This window comes from Gadus macrocephalus, chromosome 17 (genome assembly GCF_031168955.1).
Source record: "Gadus macrocephalus chromosome 17, ASM3116895v1".
In the NCBI taxonomy this organism is placed as follows: domain Eukaryota; kingdom Metazoa; phylum Chordata; class Actinopteri; order Gadiformes; family Gadidae; genus Gadus; species Gadus macrocephalus.
This window is the reverse complement of record NC_082398.1, coordinates 9,825,391-9,849,630: the sequence shown is the minus strand read 5'-3', so window position 1 is coordinate 9,849,630 and position 24,240 is coordinate 9,825,391. Positions and strand designations below refer to the sequence as shown.

Below are 24,240 nucleotides of genomic sequence, written 5' to 3'. Positions count from 1 at the left end.
TTAGGTTGTGGTATTTAGATCAATTTAATTGGCGTTCAGTTTTACTTACAGATTGTTAGTCATGATTCTGCCAACAAAGAATATACAAGGTCGCTCATCCATGCTATAATGAACATCTGCAATCTGACTTTATGTTGTGCTTGATTAATCTAACGAGATGTGAAAAACATATGAATGCATCTACTAATTGTAGATGACCGATACATCAAACCGCTCCACTGATCCATCCGGGCAAGAGAACGATAACTCCGGCATCAACTGCTTTTCCATGCAGAGGAAAACACATCCTGGCGCCCGCAGAGCAATCTGGCAACTTTACATCACCGCAGCTTAACGAGACGATTCTTAACGCGATATCGATAATTACCTGTGCACAACCAAAACATCGTCCATGGCGGTTTTGATAACGCATCCCAGGGTTTAGAGCAGTTGTTTTGAGGTTATTTCGGGGGAAGAATGACGTAGGATTTCCAAGGAAGGGGCGATCTGGAGCGATAAGTTTACGCCGCCGTCGACCGCAGGACCACTAAATCCGAGTCATAAGACTTGAGGCGTCTGGAGCGACACCACAGCGGCTTGTTTACAAAGGTAAGGCCGCCTGTCTTCACACACACACACACACACACACACACACACACACACACACACACACACACACACACACACACACACACACACACACACACACACACACACACACACACACACACACACACACACACACACACACACACACACACACATATATACACACGTACACACACACACACACACACACATATATACACACGTACACACACACACACACACACACACACACACACACACACACACACACACACACACACACACACACACACACACACACACACACACACACACACACACACACACACACACACACACACACCGCAGTTAATCCACTCAGGCGATGAGTAACTTTGTTTTGCGTGAACGGAGTTAGCTAGCGCCCTAAGCTAACCAGTTCCCCAGCTCCCCGTGCTGATGCTGCTGCTGGTCTACATGATGTAGGGTTGCTATGAAGCGGCAGGAATCTGACCCAGTGCCCGTGAAAGAGACCTGGTCGACGTCATTGGGCTTCTTAACCACCGGCCTTCCTATTTCTGGCGGAAACAGTCGCTAGACTTCCTTATTTGAGAAGAGAGACGAGCTGTCACTGCAGCGAGACACAGCGAGGGATCTACGCGCCGCGACCCTGGGGGCGTTTTGGCTTGATTTATGTAGTTTGAGTTGTTTTGTAGTGGTGTTAAATCAGCGTTTTGTTTCAACATGTTTCGGTTCTGGAAGCGCGCAAATTGGAAATACACCATATTAGGTAGACACACACCGGGGTTGTAGGGGAGCAGAATAAGCAAAACACTGGAGCGGGGTCCTCTGCTGACAGAGTCCGTGTTTGTGTTGACAGGAGGAGGCAAAAGGATGGACAACGCCGGGTACAACACGGGCAGCTTCGACGGTCTCCATCAGGTCAGCGACGACGATGATGATGATGATGACGAGATGGTGGACATAGCTGGAGCTACGCTGGACTTCTCCAACACAGACGATGATCCTCCTCTGAACTCAGGTGAGGGTCTACCTGGGGCTGGACCAGGGTCCGCTCATGTTTTAGATGAGAGATCTGTCAACCAGACGGGATACGTTTACTCTAGACATATTGTTGTTCAACGGGTCCGTTTCTACAGTAAATAGTTGAGGTAAGGACTAGGGAGGGGGAGGTCAGCAACATCTGGACGCCAAGAGTTTATGATATTAAAAATGTTACTATAATTAAAAATGAATCATGTGACGTGAGTCACGGTGCGTTCATGGTTAAACCCGAGTTGTGTGAATGAATGAAGACATATGGTGTAACATGTGCATGTGGAGGTTGAACTGTGGTTTGGGTAGTCATGGATTGCTGGAACTGCTTACAGATTAATTGGTAAATCGATGGTTTGAATTTGTCGAGTTTGTTTGAACAGTGCTTTGGGCCAGCAACAGTCCAGTGTTGTGGAAAGCAGAGACTATAGTTTGTGATGGAGTTCATGGGGACAGAGTCACGCAGAGTGGTAACGAAGGGTGTAGAGATGTCGGAACGTGGCAGTTGGTTTTGAGGAGGGGGTGCGCTGGCTGATAAGAGGAGTCTGAATATTGCAGGGAGAGGCACGAAAGCTTGGTAGAAATGAAGCGATTGTGGTCAGTTTGTGAGTCATCGGTTCCTCTATTACCTTTCCGTCTATACCCTCCTCTCCACTCCCTCTCCACAATTCTGTCTGTCTACCTACATCGGTCTCTGTATTTATAGTGGATGTTACTCCCTCTGTCTTCTGTACCTCTCCGTCTGTCTCTTTTTTTTCCATCTCTCTCTCTCTCTCTCTCTCTCTCTCTCTCTCTCTCTCTCTCTCTCTCTCTCTCTCTCTCTCTCTCTCTCTCTCTCTCTCTCTCTCTCTCTCTCTCTCTCTCTCTCTCTCTCTCTCTCTCTCCACCCCATGATATAGTTGTGATAATTGTGTTTACCACAGCGCTGTCCCAGTCACCATTCTGATGTCACCGACCCACAGTTCTAAGCATCGGCTTCCAAACCAAAAAATTCGTCTTTTTTCCAAACCATGTCGTAATGTAGACAAACATAGATAGGATAAGTATGCGCTATATGGACATAGTTGTAATTTTTACACACAAGCTGTTATATGATGTGTACTCAGTCAAGATATGTAAAAACAATAATGGGCGTAATAAACCATGCTGTGGTCTTCCCAGTCTCTTTGAGGGCCTTTTTAAGATAGTGTGTGGTTGTTGAGCTGAGATTTGCCAAAATGACCGCAGATGCACAGTACACCATTCCAACAGTACACAGTACACTCAGAACCGTAGTCGGTTCTGATACTAAACTGTACAAAACTGCCATATGGACGATAAAATGTGTTCAAGCTTTCATCCCTTCCCCTTTTTACAGCCCAAACTCAATATGTTATGGCTTACGAAATGAGTTTAAATTTGGCTCATGCACGAAATTGGGACACATTCTGAATGGCTAGTGCAACAGGAAATGCATTCTCGTTCATGGTTAACTTTATGAATCCTATAATACTGCCCTTCGATTGGTGATGACATAATGATTTGTAAATAAAATGCATTTATATAAAACTTCCACCCAAAGCGCTTTCCAATCATTGCCTAACAGGGACCCACTCATACACCAACGGCGGTGTCAACCACGCCAGGCTGCAGTGTTGTTGTCGGGAGCAGTAATGCGTCTTGCCCCTCCATTAGCTAGGAGGAGCCGGGGACTGAGCTAGCAACCCATCGGTTGTCAGACAACCCCTGCTGCTGTCAACCTGCTGTCAACCTGCTTTAAGTCCTCACAACAGAAAAAACGAGTGTGATCTACTTGGGGGGGGTTCTTAACCAAGATGACCCCTTGGCCCTGACTCCTACCTGCTCCTTAATGACACACATCTGGAATTCTAAGCCACTTATTTACTTAATGTCAAATGAATGATCCACGATGGACACGAGAGACATTAATACAACTTTATGGCTTTGAAAACAAACCACACTCTGACCCTCCAACCGCAACCCAGCAGCACGTGTACTCTTGTTTTTGTCTGCTGCAGTGTTAACCAAGACACTTGCTGTCAGGTATCCTGCTCTGTGGCTTTGGGCTGTGGCTTTGGGCTGAAACACAATAATGATCTTCCTTACTATCTGACTTACTTCCTTCCGCTCTTAGAGCAAAAGCTACCAATTTCTTCATCTTCTTCTTCTTCATCTTCATCCTAAATTTCTCTGCTGAGATGAATAAAGTATACCTTATCTTTTTCTTATCTTTTCTGATTGAATTAAAAGGGAAGAGATGGATACCACTGGACACCCAATAGGGCTCACAGGTGGACATCAACTAATAAACACACCCCATATCACGGCCCGAGACAAATAAAATAAGGACCGTCGGAGACCGTGATGGGTTTGAGAGTTGCAGAAGGACATGACCTGCGTAACGGACATTTGTTGTCTGGTTGTCGTGGTTGTAGCTTACCCACGGTTTGAGTCCCAGGCCTCCGGGGGCCACACCGGTCGGCCCGAGTTGCCCTGGGTAACCCGGGTGATGTCACAGGGACGTCCCTGTGGCCGTCAGGGTCTCTGGTCTCGAGGTCCCTGGAGATAGGGAGGTTCTGACGGAGCCCCCAGGGGGCTCTGGGCTAGGCTTTGTTTATTTGTGTGGTCTGCTAAATAAGCTGAAGTGAGTGGAAGCAGTATAAGTTGACGCAGGGCGGCAGAATTGATTTAGTATCAGCATCGGTATCACAAAGTACACATGTGCAATGTTGACCTCTTGAAGGACTGAATGTTATTTTATCAGATATCTCAGGTCCCGCGTCATGCGTTTCCGTTTGTATCACAACACACATTTGTCGGGTGAGACGGCAAGGAAGTTGCCAGCAACTGTTGCCTGATAAGTATGAACCTTGATCCCCTTTCTCTGAGCTTCACCCCGTATCTATGACATACCACCATATAGACCACAAAGAACACAAGTTCCGCAAGTTTCAATTCTTTCCAACGTCGTGCCGCACTAATTTTTAGAGTGAGCTGGCATAAAATGTGAACATTTCAGGGAGAAGAGCGCTGGCCTTCAGGGCCGTACAATGTTCTCAATGCTCAATCACCTCAAGACTGAGGTTACCTGACCACAAGAATACAGCACTGCATGGCCTAACTCTCAAAGTGTGTGTGTGTGTGTGTGTGTGTGTGTGTGTGTGTGTGTGTGTGTGTGTGTGTGTGTGTGTGTGTGTGTGTGTGTGTGTGTGTGTGTGTGTGTGTGTGTGTGTGTGTGTGTGCGCGCGTGTGTTATTTCCTTCCTTCGCACCACATCAATGAGAAACCACCTCAAACACCTTTTTGTTCTAATTCAACGTCACTTCCTGTTTCCCGTCAGGTTCTGCGGTTCCCTTCTAGTGCCAGTTGTCTACCGAGAACACCTTGCGAGGGGTTGCCAAGGCAACCTAGCTGGGGGTGGGGGAGGGGAGATGAAGTTGTGGCAGGCGCAGCTCTGTACTTGTTAAGTTCACCTGTAGCCTAGCGAGTAGAGAATGAGATGTCGACACACTTGTGTGTTCGCCTGAGGTGACAACAACTCATCGAGACGTTATATCGGGGAGAAAGTGAAGACTGATTTATGTGTGTTGGAGGGCTCCCTTGGCAGAGTCGTAGAAGTAGTTGAGCAGAGATGTGGAGCATGAGGAAGTGGTTTCAAGTGACCCGTGCACATTCCTCCCTTAGCTCTTGAAGGGAGAGATAAACCTGTAAGGGTGTATCTGCCCTCAAACTGGCAGCCACTGAGATACCGTATTCCCTTATGTCAGAGCTTCAGTGAAGCCTAAAAGCTGAAAAAGAAAAACAGCTTCCACGGTATGAGACTACAGATAGTCTAGGTGGAGCATGTGGACGTCTTTTACTTGGAGAGTAAACAAAGACTAATAAGTCATTTAGAAGATTGCTTTCATCAAGACTTGCAGTGAATTCAGATACAGGTAGAGGTTAGGGGGCATCTTGATCTACGATGCCTACAGGTAACGCTTTGACATCGGCCGGGATCGAACCCAGAACCTTTGATCTTGGAGTCAAACTCCTTAACTGCTAGGTGCTCCTGCCGGCTCTTTTGTTCATGCGTCGCCATAACTAAATCGCTAAGTCATCAGGGAGGAGATTAGATTTTCCCACAGATATGCAAGGTTTTGCAAGGACACCTTCCAGGCCACTTTCCCTATAAACAATCTTGTCCGTGTACTAGTCAGCGACCCGTGCTGTCTAATGATTGGCCGGGAATGAGTCAGGGAGCTGGGCACGAGGTGACCGGGTCATCCGATCCATTCCATCTGGATATCTGTGTTCTACTGGAAGGGCCTGGTCACTTTAGTCAAACCCCCTGACCACAGAATGTACTGCCCTATATGGATCCGTAACCGATATTGGTCAATATTTGTGATCCATCCTATTGTTGTTTATTAGAAGACCGGTTCCTTGAGAGTAACTGGGCATGCTCGGAGATCCTGTCAGTTGTTGTGACCCTCTGGACTCCCTTTGGGGGAAATTACATGTGCCGTTCCCATGGCGACCAGATCTATGAAAGGTTAAAGTTCATAGCCTCGCTCAGGTGTGTGTGTGTGTGTGTGTGTGTGTGTGTGTGTGTGTGTGTGTGTGTGTGTGTGTGTGTGTGTGTGTGTGTGTGTGTGTGTGTGTGTGTGTGTGTGTGTGTGTGTGTGTGTGTGTGTGTGTGTGTGTGTGCGCGTGCGGCTGTCATGTGACGAGGAGTCACATGGTAAGGGAGAGTTTCAGGTCCAACTTGTACAAGACGAACAGGAAACAAACCCTTGGGACTGTGCTGATGTCTCACCAAAAGACCAGATTAGATTACACAGTCATGTTCCTGTCTTGAGCATATCGGTGTTCCCAGCGGCCTTTAAAACATACGTCACCGGCGCTTTGATTTTATGATGTTTATTTATTTATTTATTCAAGGATGTAATAAATCAATCACTTCCTGCAATGATTTTGGATAGGAAGTGACCCCCCGGTCAAACATGCTGGAAGTCCAGAACTCCCTCGGGTCACTCCCTCGTTCCCACAGGACTTCTACACGGTTTGAAATACCAACTCAATATATACTCTGCCCTCTTTTCTGTGCAGTCAATCCATCGCAAGCTCAGCCCCATCCAAACCAATCACAGGTTTCACGTCAAAGTACCTGCATTGAAAGATACCATCATGTGATCAGATTATTGCTGCCAGTGCTTGAGTTTGCCAATCATTAGCCTCGTGCCGACACCTCGACCAATGAGGAGCGGCGACCGTGACTTCTAAGCAAAGCCCTTTCGAAAGTACCGGGAGGTTGGGCCAGTTTACTTGGTATTGTTTTGGCTCGTAGCACACAGTTTGTTTGTGTCTCGTTGTTCAGAGAATGAGACATGGATTGGGAAATCTGGAGCAAGAATCTGGACAAGGAGGATTTGGTCGTAAACGAGGCCGCTGTTGGTGAGTCTTTCTCGGTATTGGGGATCACTGGAACCCCTACATGCTCCCCAGGGGTAGGATCAAGAATCTGGGGTTGTTTTACATTGTAGCTGAGCCATGCCGGGTCATAGCACTCTGTGGCACCCTGAGAGGGCTCAGGGTGCAGACCTTGTGTAACTCCAGGCAGTAGGGACCAGAGGGTGTTAGTTGAGTTATTTTATGACGGCTCATAACCGCCAGCTGCATTCTGCAAGCTGTCATGAGTATTTGTGAGTTTGTTATTTGGTAATGTGTTTGGTGTTAAGTCCACCGGTGTGCTCCGCGTAGTAAATTAAATTCCTTCTGCTGTCCAAGCCTGTTAATCGGGAACACATCGGGACCATATGCCCCCCCCCCTGTGTAAATAATCAAGACCACAGAGCAGATCAAACCATCCTGCAGCGCGTCACCCGGGTCTGTAAACCCAGACCGTGGTCTATTTCTAGCTCTTGTGTTTCCTTCCCTCTCCTGTTGATGTTTATGAGAGACCGTCAGCGTTATGGTGACCTATGTCTCTCTATCGCTGTCTCCCTCCGTTACTCTGTCCGTCTCTCGCTGAAGTTGCAAGCTTGTTCTCCCTCTGGCTCGCTCTCTCTCTATCTCTCTGAGACATAGGATGAGAAAGACGGGGAAACTATCTTTCGAGCTGCCCTTTTGTTGTTGGTAATCAGTTGCATTCCTCTCCTAAAGTTCCACCTGTTTCTATCTCTCTATGAGATGCAATAAATAATTCAACCGAATAAAAAACAATGTAAACATTCATATTATACTGGTAGAGGCATTAGTTAAGGCTGTGTATAATTACATGAAAGGTTCAATCTGAATCTCGTTCTCACTCTGTCTATCGCTCACCCTCTCCTTGTCTCCCTGTATATCCCTCTTTCTGACTACGTAGGTTTTTGTGTTTAAAGGGAAGGAAGTGTGAGTCACTGTGTTGTCGGTGATGGGTCATGGAGTTCAGAGCACAGTTTACGCGCAATGCTAATACTTGCGCAGTGTCGACATCTACTTAGAAAGGGCACTGAGCTAAGGCTAAGCTAACAGTGACTCCACATTGAATGGAGCCACCTACATTGAAGCAGAACAATGTAGCACGCTAAGCTACAGCAACTTAGCCAAAGCAGTTCACTACACCACAGCTTTGCTACTGAAAAGCTATTCGACAGAGGAATACAATACCACCGCGCGACTGAGAAATGTAGTTCAACTGGTAGTGCTGCAACTTGTAGTGACACTGCTGCCGAAGACTGCCCACAACACCAAACTACTAAGCTGTTGCTGTTGAGTGTAGTACTTATTTCACTTAGCTACTGCTTAGTGTATCGTCCTACTTATTTCACTTAGCTACTGCTGAGTGTATAACTTGTGTCACTGAGCTACTGCTGAGTGTGTTAACTTATGTCATTGCTCTGTTGAACTAAGACGCAGGCTCTCATTGACCTGCAGAACCCGAAATCCTACTATCGTATATTGCTCTATTTGCACAATCGTAATGTTTGCAGAATCCCAACACGTATCGTATCCGCAGTCCCAAATCGTTGAAATATCTTTTCATAAGGTCCCTGTGGCAAATAAAGGGTTGCTGAACTTTACCTCGCGGTGCGAACACCAGTCTCCGGTATTTTAGGAGGAAGTCACGTGACAGACAACCGATTGATTAAATGCTGTGGTGGAAACATGGCCGTCTCAAGACCACCAGAAGATGATCTATCCCATAATAGTCCAGCAGTCCCACAGCTCTCACTTGGTTGCTTTGCAACAGTGGCTCAACCTTGCATGAAAGGTTCTGTACAAACACGGATTAATATTAATTTCCTCTGTGCTCCAACGCCGTGGTCGTACCACATTTCTGCGCTGGTTAATAATCTCTTTAAAGTTAACTCCTCTCAGCAGATTCCGTAAGCCTGTGTATAATGTCTTTCATAAGGGGTTGTATAATGTATTTCATAACAGTGTTTGTAACAGGGCCACGGTCATGTGTTAGCGTTTTAATAGCTTGGCTTTAAACCTTGTGGGACGACCTCTTTTCAAATCACACCGTGTAGAAGGCAAAAGTGCAACGCGGTCCTGTCAATTATCACCGTGTCTGGAGACGCCGATTGGCTTGAGATGTTGAAAGATGAAAGGCTGGTGTGAATGTTTTGTTTAATTCGTTTAATATATGTCCTGTGACCGTATCATTTTCCGTCAACTTGACAGACCGGTCTCGAGTGTTTTGGTTTAACTTCGGACAGCGAGCCGAGTCGGCCATGTTGGATCCCACAGGGGCAACGCTCGGGTCAGTTTCCTAGCAGGGCACTCGACGTAATGCTGTTGGCTCTCTCCACAGGGGGCTATGAGGAGCACAGTCCGGGCAGGGGGATGAACGGGGTGGGGGGCCCCACTGCCATGATGGACCCTCTGGAGGACCCCGTCCCCGGGGTGGGCACCTACGAGGACTTCAACACCATCGACTGGGTCCGGGAAAAGAGCAAGGACCGGGACCGCCACAGAGAGGTGTGTGTGTGTGTGTGTGTGTGTGTCCCTCTGTTTGGTTGATCTGCTCTCTTTTTCTGTGTGTGTGTCCCTCTATTATGTTGATCTGTGTGTCTCTTTCTGTGTGTGTGTGTGTCTTTCTGTCGCTATCCGTTGGTCTCTCTTCTCCTTGTGTCCGTGCGTGTGTTTGTCTGTCCGTGTGTTTGTCTGTCTGTCTATATAATCTGTCATGGTGTCATTCCAATTGGTATCTCTCTGTGTCTGTTGTCTCTAGTGGTTTGTCTGTGTGTGCGTGTGTGTGTGTGTGTGCTCGGGGGCTAGTATTGAACCTTAGATTATACCTGTTGAGCACTAATGACTGTTTAGCGGGTCTCGCATCACAGCTCTAAGTGTGGGAAGCTTTTCATGGCATAATCCTCCGTGACACTGCTTTGTATGTCGGTCTACACAGAGCCAGTTCCGTACACATGAGGTGTATGGGAAACTATAGTGGCTATGCTATAAGGCATATTATATAATTTGGACAATTCTTTGAACCGAATGGAAATCTTAATCAAAAAAATGTACTTAAAGAGTTGATAAAAATCATATCAAAGAACGGTAATCTGCGGAGAGAGACCATTCAACACGACAAGCACACAAAGGTACCCGCGCCGAAGGGAGCCCCGAACAGGGGCTGTACCCCAGTATAGAGCAGGGACGACATGCTTAAGGCCCAGCTGTTGATAAGGGCACCCCTACTCCCTTCGGCCATCCAGGATGTAGGGTCATGGTACAGCCATAAAAGTGCAAAGGATGTTTACATCCCCCCCCCCAAAGGGTGGTACGCGCCACGCAAACTTTGAAGTGTTTACTACACATGATAACTCGGGGTCCACCTGTCTTGGCATCTGGAGAAAATCCTGTCTAAAGGAAGCTGACATTACAATCTTTCAACAGATGCCTGTATAAAAGTCATTGTGTCGCTCTAATAGTTCACGTTACAGTTGTTTGAGCTCCGTTCAGTAGGCATTGTAGTGCTCAGGTGGCTCAAAGCCCAGACCTGTTGTCCCGTTGTTGAATGGAGGTCATTGGACTGTGTGTTGTCTCTGTAGATCACCAGTAAGAGTAAGGAGTCGATGGAAGCCCTGCTCCACAGGATCAGCGATGCCTTCTCGGGGTGGCTGCTGATGCTGCTGGTGGGACTCATGTCAGGTAACTCCCCCACACACACACACGTTGGAGGGCTTGTTTCATGCCCTGGGATTACATTGTCGTTCGTTGTGTGCGCGCACTGCCTAAAAGATGGGTTAACTCGCATATATTTGCAAGTGCATATAATTTGTGTCTCTCTCTTTGCGCATACTTTGTGCATTTGAATGCATAGCTGTATCCAGGTGTGCCGTTTTATCCGTGGTTGGTTGTGACACGGTAAGGAGGCAGTAAACCGTTGTCCTGCCATCAACTACTGTGGTGACATTCACGACGACAGCGGTGTGTACACAGCATTGTACTACATTGGGTCTGCTCCGGCCCGATGATGGAATGATGAATGGCTATTTCCAGCGGTGCATGTTTGGCTTTGGCTTACTGTTGCATATCAATGCAAAGTAGCTGATGTTCGTCAGTCTAATATCGCTGACTCAAAGACTCATTTGACGGCATAAATGAATGGCAGTCTATGCTTTCTGCCCCCCTGGTTGCGTGTGCCCATCTGCAGGGACGTTACCCAGAAACCTGTTTTATAAAGACGTGTCCGTCTCTCTCCCCCAGGCGCCCTGGCAGGAGGGATCGACATCTCGGCCCACTGGCTGACGGACATGAAGGAGGGCGTGTGCCTGAACGGCTTCTGGTTCAACCACGAGCACTGCTGCTGGACCTCCAACGAGACCACCTTCCAGGAGCGCGACAAGTGCCCCCACTGGAAGAGCTGGGCGGAGCTCATCGTGGGGACCGGTGAGGTACGGGACCCCGCTAGGTCTTCACTCAGTCACTCATTCCCCTGTTCAGTCACTCAGTCACCTGTCAGTCACTCAGTCACCTGTCAGTCACTCAGTCACCTGTCAGTCACTCAGTTACTCATTCCCCTGTTCAGTCACTCAGTTACTCATTCCCCTGTTCAGTCACTCAGTCACCTGTCAGTCACTCAGTCACTCATTCCCCTGTTCAGTCACTCAGTCACCTGTCAGTCACTCAGTCACTCATTCCCCTGTTCAGTCACTCAGTCACCTGTCAGTCACTCAGTCACTCATTCCCCTGTTCAGTCACTCAGTCACCTGTCAGTCACTCAGTTACTCATTCCCCTGTTCAGTCACTCAGTTACTCATTCCCCTGTTCAGTTACTCAGTCACCTGTCAGTCACTCAGTCACTCAGTCACCTGTCAGTCACTCAGTTACTCATTCCCCTGTTCAGTCACTCAGTCACCTGTCAGTCACTCAGACAGTCACTCATTCCCCTGTTCAGTCACTCAGTCACTCAGTCACCTGTCAGTCACTCAGTCACTTGTCAGTCACTCAGTCACTCATTCCCCTGTTCAGTCACTCAGTCACCTGTCAGTCACTCAGTCACTCAGTCACCTGTCAGTCACTCATTCCCCTGTGCAGTCACACAGTCAGTCTGCGCTTACTTCCTCACTCACTAACTTATGCAGTACTCCTTGCTTTACACAAGTGAAGTTATTGAATGTTTTCAGAAATATTGTGTGCCTTATTGCTTTAGATAGATTAATCATGTAAATGCAAAGAAATTACCTGTGCGATTTTTTTCAAACGTTTTTGCAACGTAATGATGGGCTATATTTTGCATGGATTGATTTGTTTTAATATGTAAGTAGCTGGTGTTTAAACAAACTACTGCTGCCAATAACAATTTCAACAATTAAAATATTTACCACAGGAGCAATATTAAAAAGCGGAAGCGGAAGCACTTCCACACTAGCAAAGTCGTTCCAAACTCTGAACGCTACAAACGCTATGCAGCACTCTAGCCAGCACTCTAGCCTCATCTCCATAGGACGAGACTAGCAAGGAAGTGAGGTACAGCCAGTGTCAACAGTCGACCACCTCAAACACGTGTTGGTGGCTGCGAGAGACTTGAGTGGCGTTGTGGCGCCCACTAGTGGTGGCCCCCTGTCATAACACGCCCACACCACGGCTCAGTCCGGTCTGCTGTCCATGTGTTGGGACTTTTTGCGGCGTGTTTTAAGTGCTTTCATATTGAGAGGATGTTGACAATCCTGCTTGTCATTGTTTGTTTGTGTACTGAAGTGGTTTTTCGTATGATCTTTTCTCCACTTTGTATTCAGCAGACCATTTAGTCCAAAGGGACGTAGTGAATTATTTTAGATTCATGTCATTAAGGAATCTGGTAGGGGTTAGGGTACATCTTGCTCAGCGATGCCTACAGGTAGACTGTGGACATTGGGAATAGAGCCCACAACCTTTTGGATCTGAGTCCATACTATTGCCTTCCCCTGTCGGGACTCGTGAGGCGACGTGGTCAATGACCGGATGTTATGGTCTATACATGTATAGTTGATATAACATGTTGTGTTTTCTTCACAAGGGGGTCTCCCCTAATGACCTGATGTTATGTTCTATATACGAATAGTTAATATAACATGTGTGTTCTCAGGGAGGCTTCTCCTAGTAATGACCTGATGTTATGTTCTATTTACGTATTGTTAATATAACATGTGTGTTCTCAGGGAGGCTTCTCCTAATGACCTGATGTTATGTTCTATATACGTATAGTTAATATAACGTGTTTTGTGTGTTCTCTACAGGGAGGTCTCCCCTAACTACCAGATATTATGTGGAATACGTGAAGTTAATATAACATGTTGTGTGTGTGCTCCACAGGGAGGCTTTGCCTACGTGGTGAACTACATGATGTTCATGTTCTGGGCGTTGCTCTTCTCCTTCCTGGCCGTCACCCTGGTCAAGTCCTTCGCCCCCTACGCCTGTGGCTCTGGAATACCAGAGGTACACACGCACGCACACGCAGACACACAAACACAAAAACACGCACACGTTTACTCACACACACATGCTGACTTGGCACACACACTGACTCGCACACACACACGATAGAGTTAATAGTCTTCCTATATATATATATAAATAAATACCAAATAAAGTTAAATTGAATACACATGGAGCTGCTCTTTGACTCCACATGGATTATGATTGTGGAGTACAGATCCTGATCAGCACCTTCCATTCATTTGCATTCCTTCATTGTTGATGTTCACGATCGTCCAATCAGAACAGGCCAGGTGGACGGGTGATTCCACCTCATCCGGCCTTTGTTTTCTCTCCGCCCCCCCCCCCCTCCCCCAGATCAAGACCATCCTGAGCGGCTTCATCATCCGCGGCTACCTGGGCAAGTGGACCCTGATCGTGAAGACCATCACCCTGGTGCTGGCCGTCTCCTCGGGCCTCAGCCTGGGCAAGGAGGGCCCGCTGGTGCACGTGGCCTGCTGCTGCGCCAACATCCTCTGCCACCTGTTCACCAAGTACCGCAAGAACGAGGCCAAGAGGAGAGAGGTGGGCGGGGCCGCTGGCTCAAGGGGGATGGAGGCGGGGCCTATTGTTGGCTTACTGTCACCGTGGACGGGGGCTGGGGTAGAGGCGGGGCCTATTGTTGGTTTACTGTCCCAGTGGACGGGGGCTGGGGTAGAGGCGGGGCCTATTGTTGGCTTACTGTCACCGTGGACGGGGGCTGGGGTAGAGGCGGGGCCTATTGTTGGTTTACTGTCCCAGTGGACGGGGGCTGGGGTAGAGGCGGGGCCTATTGTTGGCTTACTGTCCAAGTGGACGGGGGCTGGGGTAGAGGCGGGGCCTATTGTTGGTTTACTGTCACCGTGGACGGGGGCTGGGGTAGAGGCGGGGCCTATTGTTGGCTTACTGTCCCAGTGGACGGAGGCTGGGGTAGAGGCGGGGCCTATTGTTGGCTTACTGTCCAAGTGGACGGAGGCTGGGGTAGAGGCGGGGCCTATTGTTGGCTTACTGTCCCAGTGGACGGAGGCTGGGGTAGAGGCGGGGCCTATTGTTGGCTTACTGTCCAAGTGGACGGAGGCTGGGGTAGAGGCGGGGCCTATTGTTGGCTTACCGTCACAGAGGCTGGGGTGAATGCCGGGCTTATTGTTGGTTAGGTTGGTTCAGTTCTGTTTGGTTTCTAGTTTTTCTGGTCGGTGTTGGTTTTGGCAGATTTCCTTTGGTCTGTTTCGGTTAGGAGCGGTCTGGTCTGTTTTTAGTTTATTATTCATTTATAGGACCACGTATTTTTATTGGTAAGTCAAGTTAATTTATTTGGATAGCCCTTAGTCCCAGTCCCAGTCTCAAAGGGCTTTGCAGGCTGTATGTTTATGACACCCCCTAACCCTAGCCCCCCAAAGGGAAATAAAAAAAGCCCCTTAATTAGGAGGAAGAAGAAAGTCAGATTCTAGGAAGGAATGCAGAGTGGGGGATGATCCCCTCTTCCCTCCAGGGAGGGTTGGGGGCGCAACGGGGGCCATAATCAACAAACCTAATATTATGACAAGCAGACTTTTCAAAAAGTCATTGAGAAACATGAGAAAATAGTGGTGCTGGGCGGTGAGCAAGCTGGGGGCCAACACGGGTGTCCAGTCTCCTTCACCACACTGAAACAGAGACGGGATGAGGGTTTGACGCGGCGGGCCGGTCAGGAGCACGGAGGCCACCTCTAATAGACCCCCTCAGCAGCAGGGGAAGGCTGTTGTCGACCGACGGGTGGGTTAGCTCTAACGAGGGCCGAGGGGGTCGTTCAGTTTTAAGGATACGTCCGTTGTTACAACTGAGCTCGGACCTTCATAGGAATCAGGAGTCGAGGGGTCTCCGCCGAGAACAATGTCCTCCGTGTGTCCGCATCATCACTGTCGACGCCAGCTGAAGACCCGCCCCCCTCCGTCCTATAGGTGCTGTCGGCGGCGGCGGCGGTGGGCGTGTCCGTGGCCTTCGGCGCGCCAATAGGTGGAGTCCTCTTCAGCCTGGAGGAGGTGAGCTACTACTTCCCGCTGAAGACGCTGTGGCGCTCATTCTTCGCGGCGCTGGTGGCGGCCTTCACGCTGCGCTCCATCAACCCCTTCGGGAACAGCCGCCTGGTGCTGTTCTACGTGGAGTTCCACGCGCCCTGGCACCTGCTGGAGCTGGGGCCCTTCATCCTGCTGGGCATCTTCGGCGGCCTCTGGGGGGCGCTGTTCATCAGGGCCAACATCGCCTGGTGCCGGAGACGTGAGTGGGGGGGAGCGGGGGGGGGAGGACTGTGGGCCAGGGGGTGGTGGGTGGTGGGTGTTTTTTGTATGGATAGGTAACCAGATGGTGTTGGAAGTAGAGTTGTTTGGACCACTCTGTTCCTGTTTTTGTGTGTGTGTGTGTCTCTCTCTCTTCTCCCTCTGCTCTTCCATCTTTACTGTGCTCTCCCTTCTCCCATCTCTTGCTTTCTCTCGTTTGCTTTTCTCCCGGATTCTCCCTCCCTCTGTCATCCTCTTTCCTGTCACCCTCCTGTCCACATCTGTCTCATCTCTCCATAATTCTTTATAAATCTCTGTCTCTGTCTCCGTCTCCAGGTAAGACCACCCTCCTGGGCCACTACCCCATCGTGGAGGTGCTGGTGGTGGCCGGGGTGACGGCGCTGGTCTCCTTCCCCAACAGCTACACCCGCATGAGTGGAGCGGAGCTCATCAAGGAGCTCTTCAACGACTGCTCCCTGCTGGACTCCTCCCAGCTCTGTAGATACAAGCAGGTACCCACACACCCTCGCCCTCCCTGTCCCGTCCCCATCCCCATTGTCTTGTTTTTTTTAAGAATATTTATTTTATTCATTCAATGTTTTGTACAGCTGGATACATATTTCACATACATTGTTTTCGCTCTCAGTTAAAAAGTGTATTTTTGAGAGAGAAATGCTGAATAAATGCATCATGTTTTCAAACTAATACATAATCGTTTGAAGAATCTGGATTTCAACACTGACCAAAATAATGGTGGATATGATTACCTCCAGGATCGGTCAGACCTACTGTCTGATCTGGGGTAGTGTGGGGGGGACCTCGGCTGTGGTCAGCTGTATATTTACGTGTCCGCGCGTCGGTTCTCTCTCCGTCTCCCCCCCCAGGACACCAACACCACCGCGGGGACCAGTGTGGGCAACGGTCTGGCAGACCGCCCGGCGGACTCGGGTCTCTACACCGCCCTCTGGCAGCTCTCCCTCGCCCTGCTCTTCAAGATGGGCATCACCGTGGTCACCTTCGGCATGAAGGTTGGCACAAACACACACAGGCACACACAGATACATGCATGAGGGTTGCAACACACACAGGCACACACAGATCCATGCATGAAGGTTGCAACACACACACACTCACGCGCACGCACACACACAGAACAGCCGTCTCCAAACATCTAGAGATCAGAGATCTCTCCACTTGCCTGTACCGTCAATACTGGGCGGGTGTGTTTCGAAGTGTATAGTCGCAGACCAAAGACCCTTCCAGTGACTTCGGTTGCAGTCATTGGGGTAGCATGTCAGCCAGGTCGTCTTTCTCTAGTCGGGGATACAGACTACAACCTGGTTCCACAAGACTGTCCTGTATTGGAGATCTTTTTTAAATTTAATTGACTTTAAGCTTTATTATCGGACTCGGGTCCATAAAATATACATATAGGAGAGGACACGCTTTTTTATGTGTCATTTTATGCATGGCAACTTTGGTCTCCTCAACTTCTCACTACACTTTGGGCAAAGCTTTGAAATGTCTTAATATATACAATGAATCATTCTTCTGTGTTTGAACACAACTGTGAAATGGTCTGTGTACAACTGAAACAGCTGTGTATTGTGTTTCCTTGGGTGTATCTGCTTTGATTAAAGCCATTCATTTCATGATTCACCACCGCCTCTCTCTCTCTCTCTCTCTCTCTCTCGTCTCTGTCTGCATCTTGGTCTCTCCTTGCCAGTCTTAAGAGCCACAACATCGGTTCACAGAGTTTATGGAATCATAATTAAGTAACAATTACTCTTACGACAATGATGAAATGGTTAATGCACAACATAAATAATGAATGACTACAATAAAAAAATTAGTACAAATAAACAAACTCCCCCTCTCTCTCGGCCTCACTCTATCTCCATCTTTCCTTTCTTTGATCCCTTTACCTCCCACTCTCGTCTCTGGTTTCTGTCTCGCATTCTTCCTCTTTTTTCTTCTTCTCTCACCCATCTCTCGTCCTCCCCATCCCTCACTTACTCCTTTCATCCTTCATCCCTCTCTGTTGCCATCGGCCTGCCTTATTCTTACTCCCCCGGCCTTCTCCACCTCCTCTGCTACCCGCTAGTTCTCTCTCTCTTCCTCTTCCACTCTTGTCCCCTTTCTCCTCTTTCACTCTCCCCCTGCCACCTCCTCTCCCTCCCCCTCCCTCCTCCTCTCTCTCTCTCCCCTGCCTCCTCCTCTCTCACCCCCTCCCTCCTCCTCTCTCTCGCCCTCCCTCCTCCTGTCTGTCTCTATGTCTCTCTGTCTGTCTGTGTATGTGTCTCTCTCTCTCTCTCTCTCTCTCTCTCCGTGTCGCCCCCTCCCTCTCAATTCCATTTGAATGACTTTATTGGCAGCGTAAACACTCCCGGAGCATACAGCGATCTAACATGAAGCCTCCAACGTCCCACCCTCACCCTCACGCGTGCCGTGCCCCCTCCCTCCAGGTGCCCTCAGGTCTGTTCATCCCCAGCATGGCGGTGGGAGCCATCGCCGGGCGGCTGCTGGGCGTGGGCATGGAGCAGCTGGCCTACTACAACCACGACTGGGACATCTTCCGGGGCTGGTGCACGCCCGGCGCCGACTGCATCACGCCGGGCCTCTACGCCATGGTGGGCGCCGCTGCCTGCCTCGGTGAGGGAGAGACACCCCCCCCCCCCCCTTCTCCGTCTTTGTCTTCCCGCCCTCGGGCGATGTCGCTCCCGACGTGAGCAACGCCGTTGACCCCAGACTGACCCTCGCTCAAGAGTGAGAGACGCTTATAACTCGGGCTGTGTGTGCTTTGATTCGTTTTGCGTTCACTCCCGTGAGAGCAGAACATCCGATCACCGCTCCAGAGCTCCACTTCACACATATTCCATGTCAGGCAGCGTTAGGCTTTTATTAAGTATCGCTCGGTCTGTGGACGAAACAGGGCGAGGGTAAAGCAAACCAGGCCTTGGCCCGCCCTAGCAGGACAGTCACCCGGTCCAGATCTGATCGTCTGCTTATTGAATTACACGCCATCGGCCTGAGAGCTCCACATTAGATTATGCATCTGATCCACGGAATAAACGGGCCGGACTTTGTCAATTTCAAACATTTTATTTTTTTTATTTTTTTATTTTCCTACGGAAGGGGATGCTGATAAACTATTTACAACATTAAAACAAGACGCTTGTCCTGCTAGTCCAGAAATAACACGCTGGCTACATTTACTTCCCCTTTCTGGTCTGCCCTGTTCGTGTTTCAGTTATGGCTTCAAAGGAAGTGTCGGTTAATGACTGAAACGTTTGGACGTCGCCCTGGAAGAGACTCTGTGCTTGTCGAGTGAGAATGATTACTTCTGTTTGCCGTTTTACAGACCCATTTCTCCTCATTTTTAAACCAAGCTAAGACCGTCACAGGGCCTGGCTGGTTCCAATTGAGTTATTTAGCCAACACATCTAGCCTAAGGGACATGAAGTCAGGTTATGTAATTAAGGAGCAGGTAGGGGTTAGACAGTGAATACAGAGACGGGTCATTAAGGAGCAGGTAGGGGTTAGACAGTGAATACAGAGACAGGCCATTAAGGAGCAGGTAGGGGTTAGACAGTGAACACAGAGACAGGTCATTAAGGGGCAGGTAGGGGTTAGACAGTGAATACAGAGACAGGACATTAAGGAGCAGGTAGGGGTTAGACAGTGAATACAGAGACAGGACATTAAGGAGCAGGTAGGGGTTAGACAGTGAATACAGAGACAGGTCATTAAGGAGCAGGTAGGGGTTAGACAGTGAACACAGAGACAGGTCATTAAGGAGAAGGTAGGGGATAGACAGTGAATACAGAGACAGGTCATTAAGGAGCAGGTAGGGGTTAGACAGTGAATACAGAGACAGGTCATTAAGGAGCAGGTAGGGGTTAGACAGTAAATACAGAGACGGGTCATTAAGGAGCAGGTAGGGGTTAGACGGTGAATACAGAGACAGGTCATTAAGGGGCAGGTAGGGGTTAGACAGTGAATACAGAGACAGGTCATTAAGGAGCAGGTAGGGGTTAGACAGTGAATACAGAGACAGGACATTAAGGAGCAGGTAGGGGTTAGACAGTGAATACAGAGACAGGACATTAAGGAGCAGGTAGGGGTTAGACAGTGAATACAGAGACAGGTCATTGAGGAGCAGGTAGGGGTTAGACAGTGAATACAGAGACAGGACATTAAGGAGCAGGTAGGGGTTAGACAGTGAATACAGAGACAGGTCATTAAGGGGCAGGTAGGGGTTAGACAGTGAATACAGAGACAGGTCATTAAGGAGCAGGTAGGGGTTAGACAGTGAATACAGAGACAGGTCATTAAGGAGCAGGTAGGGGTTAGACAGTGAATACAGAGACAGGACATTAAGGAGCAGGTAGGGGTTAGACAGTGAACACAGAGACAGGACATTAAGGGGCAGGTAGGGGTTAGACAGTGAACACAGAGACAGGACATTAAGGAGCATGCAGCCTCTGACTGGTTCTGTTCCAGTGCTCGGTAGACTGGCAGTAAGCGATACTGCTGTTGTAGGAGTTGTGGGTTATTCCCTGGGGAGTTGTCCACAGGGAACACAGAGGATTGGTGTCAGAGAGGAGGCCAGATAGAGCGGCCGTGCCAAGAACCATGTCAAACACGGGATCTAATAAAGGACGCTTCCTCTTGTGGTTGGGCAGCAGTATGTGGTGGAGACCAATTATAAGCCGCTGAATGCAGAATGCTATGAGTGGTTGTATATCTCTTGCACAAGAAGACCTAGAGGTGAAACTTGGGTTTGGACCCATAACCTTATGGCTTCCAAGCGGGTCGTGAGAGGGCCACAACATTACTTTTTTCTAATGTATTTATGTATTCTCCATGTCTTGCATTGACGTTCACCATTTAGATATTGGGACGTCAGGACATATGACGGGATGTTTGTGATCCTTTTTGGCCTCATGGTCAAACATGGGTTCAACACACAGGTTTTACACATTGTTTCCCGGTCCCACTGCCAACCATAGTTTTGCCATCGATTAATCAATCAATCCGGTTTTTGCTGCCTTGCCTGATGGCATGCGGTCACTTGTGGAGGACCCTAACGCGTGCGTGTGTCTCTCCCTGCAGGCGGTGTGACCCGTATGACGGTGTCCCTGGTGGTCATCATGTTCGAGCTGACCGGGGGTCTTGAGTACATCGTCCCCCTCATGGCCGCCACCATGACCAGCAAGTGGGTGGCGGACGCCTTTGGGCGCGAGGGCATCTACGAGGTAGGGGGCGCTGTGGGGTGGTCTCCGCTGGGGTCGCAGTTAAGATCAGGGTCGATATTGGATCACATCCAGAGGAGAGATGTGGGTGTCCCGGCACATTTACAGGACAGAAAGTAAAAATAGAAGAGGAGGAACGAGAGCTATGCCCAGAGAGGAGGAGGGAAGAGAGGAGAGGAGGGTGGAGGAGGGAGGAGGAGGAGGGTGGACAAGAGGAGAGGAGGGTGGAGGAGGGAGGAGGAGGAGGGTGGACAAGAGGAGAGGAGGGTGGAGGAGGGAGGAGGAGGAGGGTGGATAAGAGGAGAGGAGGGAGGAGGAGGAGGAGGGTGGATAAGAGGAGAGGAGGGTGGAGGAGGAAGAGAGTGGATCAGGGGAGAGGAGGGAGGAGGAGGGGGGGGTGAGGAGGGTGGATGAGAGGGGAGATGAGTTCTCAAGTGGGACAGAAAGGTGGAGACAAAAAAAGAAAACGAGAAGTGCATGGTGAGAAAGCTCGAAGGATGGAGAATTTTTTATTTGTATTTTTTATTAGTGTCTATCTTAAGAAAGATGGTTTAAGAATCATAAGTTGCTCCTGGATGGGAGCTGGTGGGGGGGGGGGGGGGGGGGGTGGGTGGCAGCGTCTGACCCCAGGGCGGTGTCTCTGTGCAGGCCCACATCCGGCTCAACGGCTACCCCTTCCTGGAGCCCAAGGAGGAGTTTGAGCACAAGAGCCTGGCGGTGGACGTGATGCGGCCCCGGAGGGCGGACCCCGCCCTGGCCGTGCTCACCCAGGAGGGCATGACCGTGGAGGAGGCCGAGGTAGGACGGACACTCACTCACTCACTCACTCACTCACTCACTCACTCACTCACTGTACATGACTTGTGTCTGTCTGTGTGTGTAGGCTCTGGTAGCCAGCACCCGCTACAGTGGGTTTCCCGTGGTGGTCTCCCAGGAGTCCCAGCAGCTGGTGGGCTTCGTCCTGCGCAGAGACCTCCTCATCTCCATCGGTAGGAGGAGCTTGTGTCATTGTTAGTGGGCGTCATGAAGTCCACTCAGCGGGCCTAACGGCTTCTCACCCCCCCCTCCCAGACAACGCCCGTCAGCGGCAGGAGGGCGTGGTCTCCTCCTCCCAGGTGCTCTTCACAGAGCACCTCCCGGCGCAGGCGGCGGAGGCCCCGCCCCCGGTGCGTCTGCGCTCCCTCCTGGACCTGAGCCCCTTCACCGTGGCCGACCACACGCCCATGGACATCACCGTGGACATCTTCCGCAAGCTGGGCCTCAGGCAGTGTCTGGTCACGCACAACGGGTGGGCACGCACGCACACGCTCGTACACACGCGCGCAGACACGGGCACATGCATGGAGACGCAAATCCCAGAAATGCAACATAGTCATACGCAGTGTTGGGGTAGTTACTCAAAAAAAAGTAATTAGTTACTTATTACTAGTTACTTCTGTAACTTCACTAGTTACTGCATTTGAAAAGTAACTTCACTACTTATTACTTTACTTTCCCGTTTCTTAATTTACTGTAGATACATGGACAAACATCATAGCCCTATCATCACTTAGTGTTTATTGTATACATCTATACAAAATAGCATATGAAACCATATGAAAGAACAATACCCCTGTCTGCACAAAAAAATGCCTCGCTGTAAAATCCACAAACAGGATAAAGTAGGCTATGGTGAGGTCAATCAGTAGCAACACGCAAGTTACAAAACACAGGCTTTGGGAAACATGAGAACAACAATTTAGTGGTAAAAAAATATATTAAAAGGTCACTTTATCCCATACAATTAAAACAGAAATGCACTTAAGCGGCGGGGACACATGCTGTTACTTTATGTGGTCCAAAGGCTGAAGGAACCTGATCTATTTCGCAAGCTATGACATTGTAAGTTTGTCTTCCTCTCACCCTCTTGCAGGCAAGAGCAGCCTTCTCAAGTTTTAAAGTAATGCTGTCTATCCAGTGCACCGTCATTCCTTATGAGGCACCGAAATGTGCGTTCTTATTCGATCTTGTTACAACCGTTTACGTCGGAACCGGTTCCCTACTGGAACCGAGTTTCGGTGCTCAACCCTATTCCTGAGTAACTTTTGTTGTTGGTGGACCAAATATCAGCGGTGGTGGACACATGATCCAGGAAGGACTCGAAAATTATTTTGAGCTTCGATTCCATGTCGGTAGGCTAATGGGAAAAATGTTTTCCTGTCGGATGTTGGCTAGCGAGTCACGGATATTTTATCTTAGATACCGATATTTTAAATGAAATGCGCTACTTTACTTCGTTACCCAAAAAAGTAATATCGTTACTGTAACGCGTTACTCCCAACACTGGTCATACGTTACCCCGAAACGTGCACACATGCAGGTGTGTCCGAGGTCGTTGCTCACAATCTCTTATATTCTCTTATTTCATCTCTCACTCTCGCTATGTCTCTGTCTCTGTCTCTGTCTCTGTCTCTGTCTCTGTCTCTGTCTCTCTGTCTCTATGTCTCTGTCTCTGTCTCTGTCTCTGTCTCTGTCTCTGTCTCTGTCTCTGTCTCTGTCTCTGTCTCTGTCTCTCTGTCTCTCTTTCTCTTTCCCCCCCCAGGAGGTTGCTGGGCATCATCACTAAGAAAGACATTCTGAAGCACATGGCCCAGATGGCCAACAGAGACCCCGACTCCATCCTCTTCAACTGATCTGCGCCTCCTGTTCCTCCTCCATCAGCTCCTCATCCTCCTCGTCCTCAAGGGTCTGAGCTGGGTGGTCTTTCTAAGGAGCCGGTTTCTAAGCGGACTCAAAGCAACAAAGATATGGACTTTCCACTTTGAATTTTTTGACAAATTGATAAAATGGACGCAGTCTTTATCGCTTTTTTTGTGCTAGACGGGAAACTCCCCGAGCTAACCAGGAAGCTGTTTCTCATTAGTGTGTGTGTGTGTGTGTGTGTGTGTGTGTGTGTGTGTGTGTGTGTGTGTGTGGGGACAGCATGTGGTGTGCTGGTAATCATCTGGTCTCCACGACGACGTCATGTTTGTTTCATCTGCCGACCAGTGGGACACGAAGACTGTTTGGATTACTTTCAGTGGTGAAAGAACGTTTGTCTCTATATATATATGTGTTTGTCTCTTTTCTGTCTCCCTTTCTTTTTGTCTGACTTTTGTCAAAAGGACGTCGGTTTTGACTTGGGTTGATGGGTGGCCAATGAAGGAGAAGAGGAATATAGAGGGAAGGAGGGGACAATAAAC

The 24,240-nt window shown here is 49.2% G+C and overlaps 1 protein-coding gene across 3 annotated transcripts; it reads left to right on the top strand.

The window, feature by feature from the left end:
* The first annotated feature begins 254 nt into the window (after positions 1–254).
* Positions 255–24,125, top strand: clcn5b (chloride channel, voltage-sensitive 5b). 3 transcript variants are annotated; one of them, XM_060077297.1, is made up of 16 exons: positions 255–588; positions 1,427–1,588; positions 9,386–9,552; positions 10,626–10,725; positions 11,284–11,471; positions 13,372–13,494; positions 13,852–14,058; positions 15,450–15,765; positions 16,101–16,276; positions 16,649–16,792; positions 18,230–18,416; positions 20,880–21,022; positions 21,668–21,817; positions 21,903–22,008; positions 22,091–22,307; positions 23,601–24,125. In XM_060077297.1, exons 2-16 carry the CDS (start codon positions 1,441–1,443, stop codon positions 23,689–23,691), a joined length of 2,463 nt encoding a protein of 820 aa, XP_059933280.1. In that variant the 5' UTR covers positions 255–588; positions 1,427–1,440; the 3' UTR covers positions 23,692–24,125. The 3 variants fall into 3 exon arrangements, with proteins under 3 accessions (XP_059933280.1, XP_059933279.1, XP_059933281.1); XM_060077296.1 differs by lacking the exon at positions 255–588 and adding an exon at positions 791–1,336; XM_060077298.1 differs by lacking the exon at positions 255–588 and adding an exon at positions 6,962–7,038 and having other exon boundaries at positions 1,450–1,588.
* The last annotated feature ends 115 nt before the right edge of the window (positions 24,126–24,240 follow it).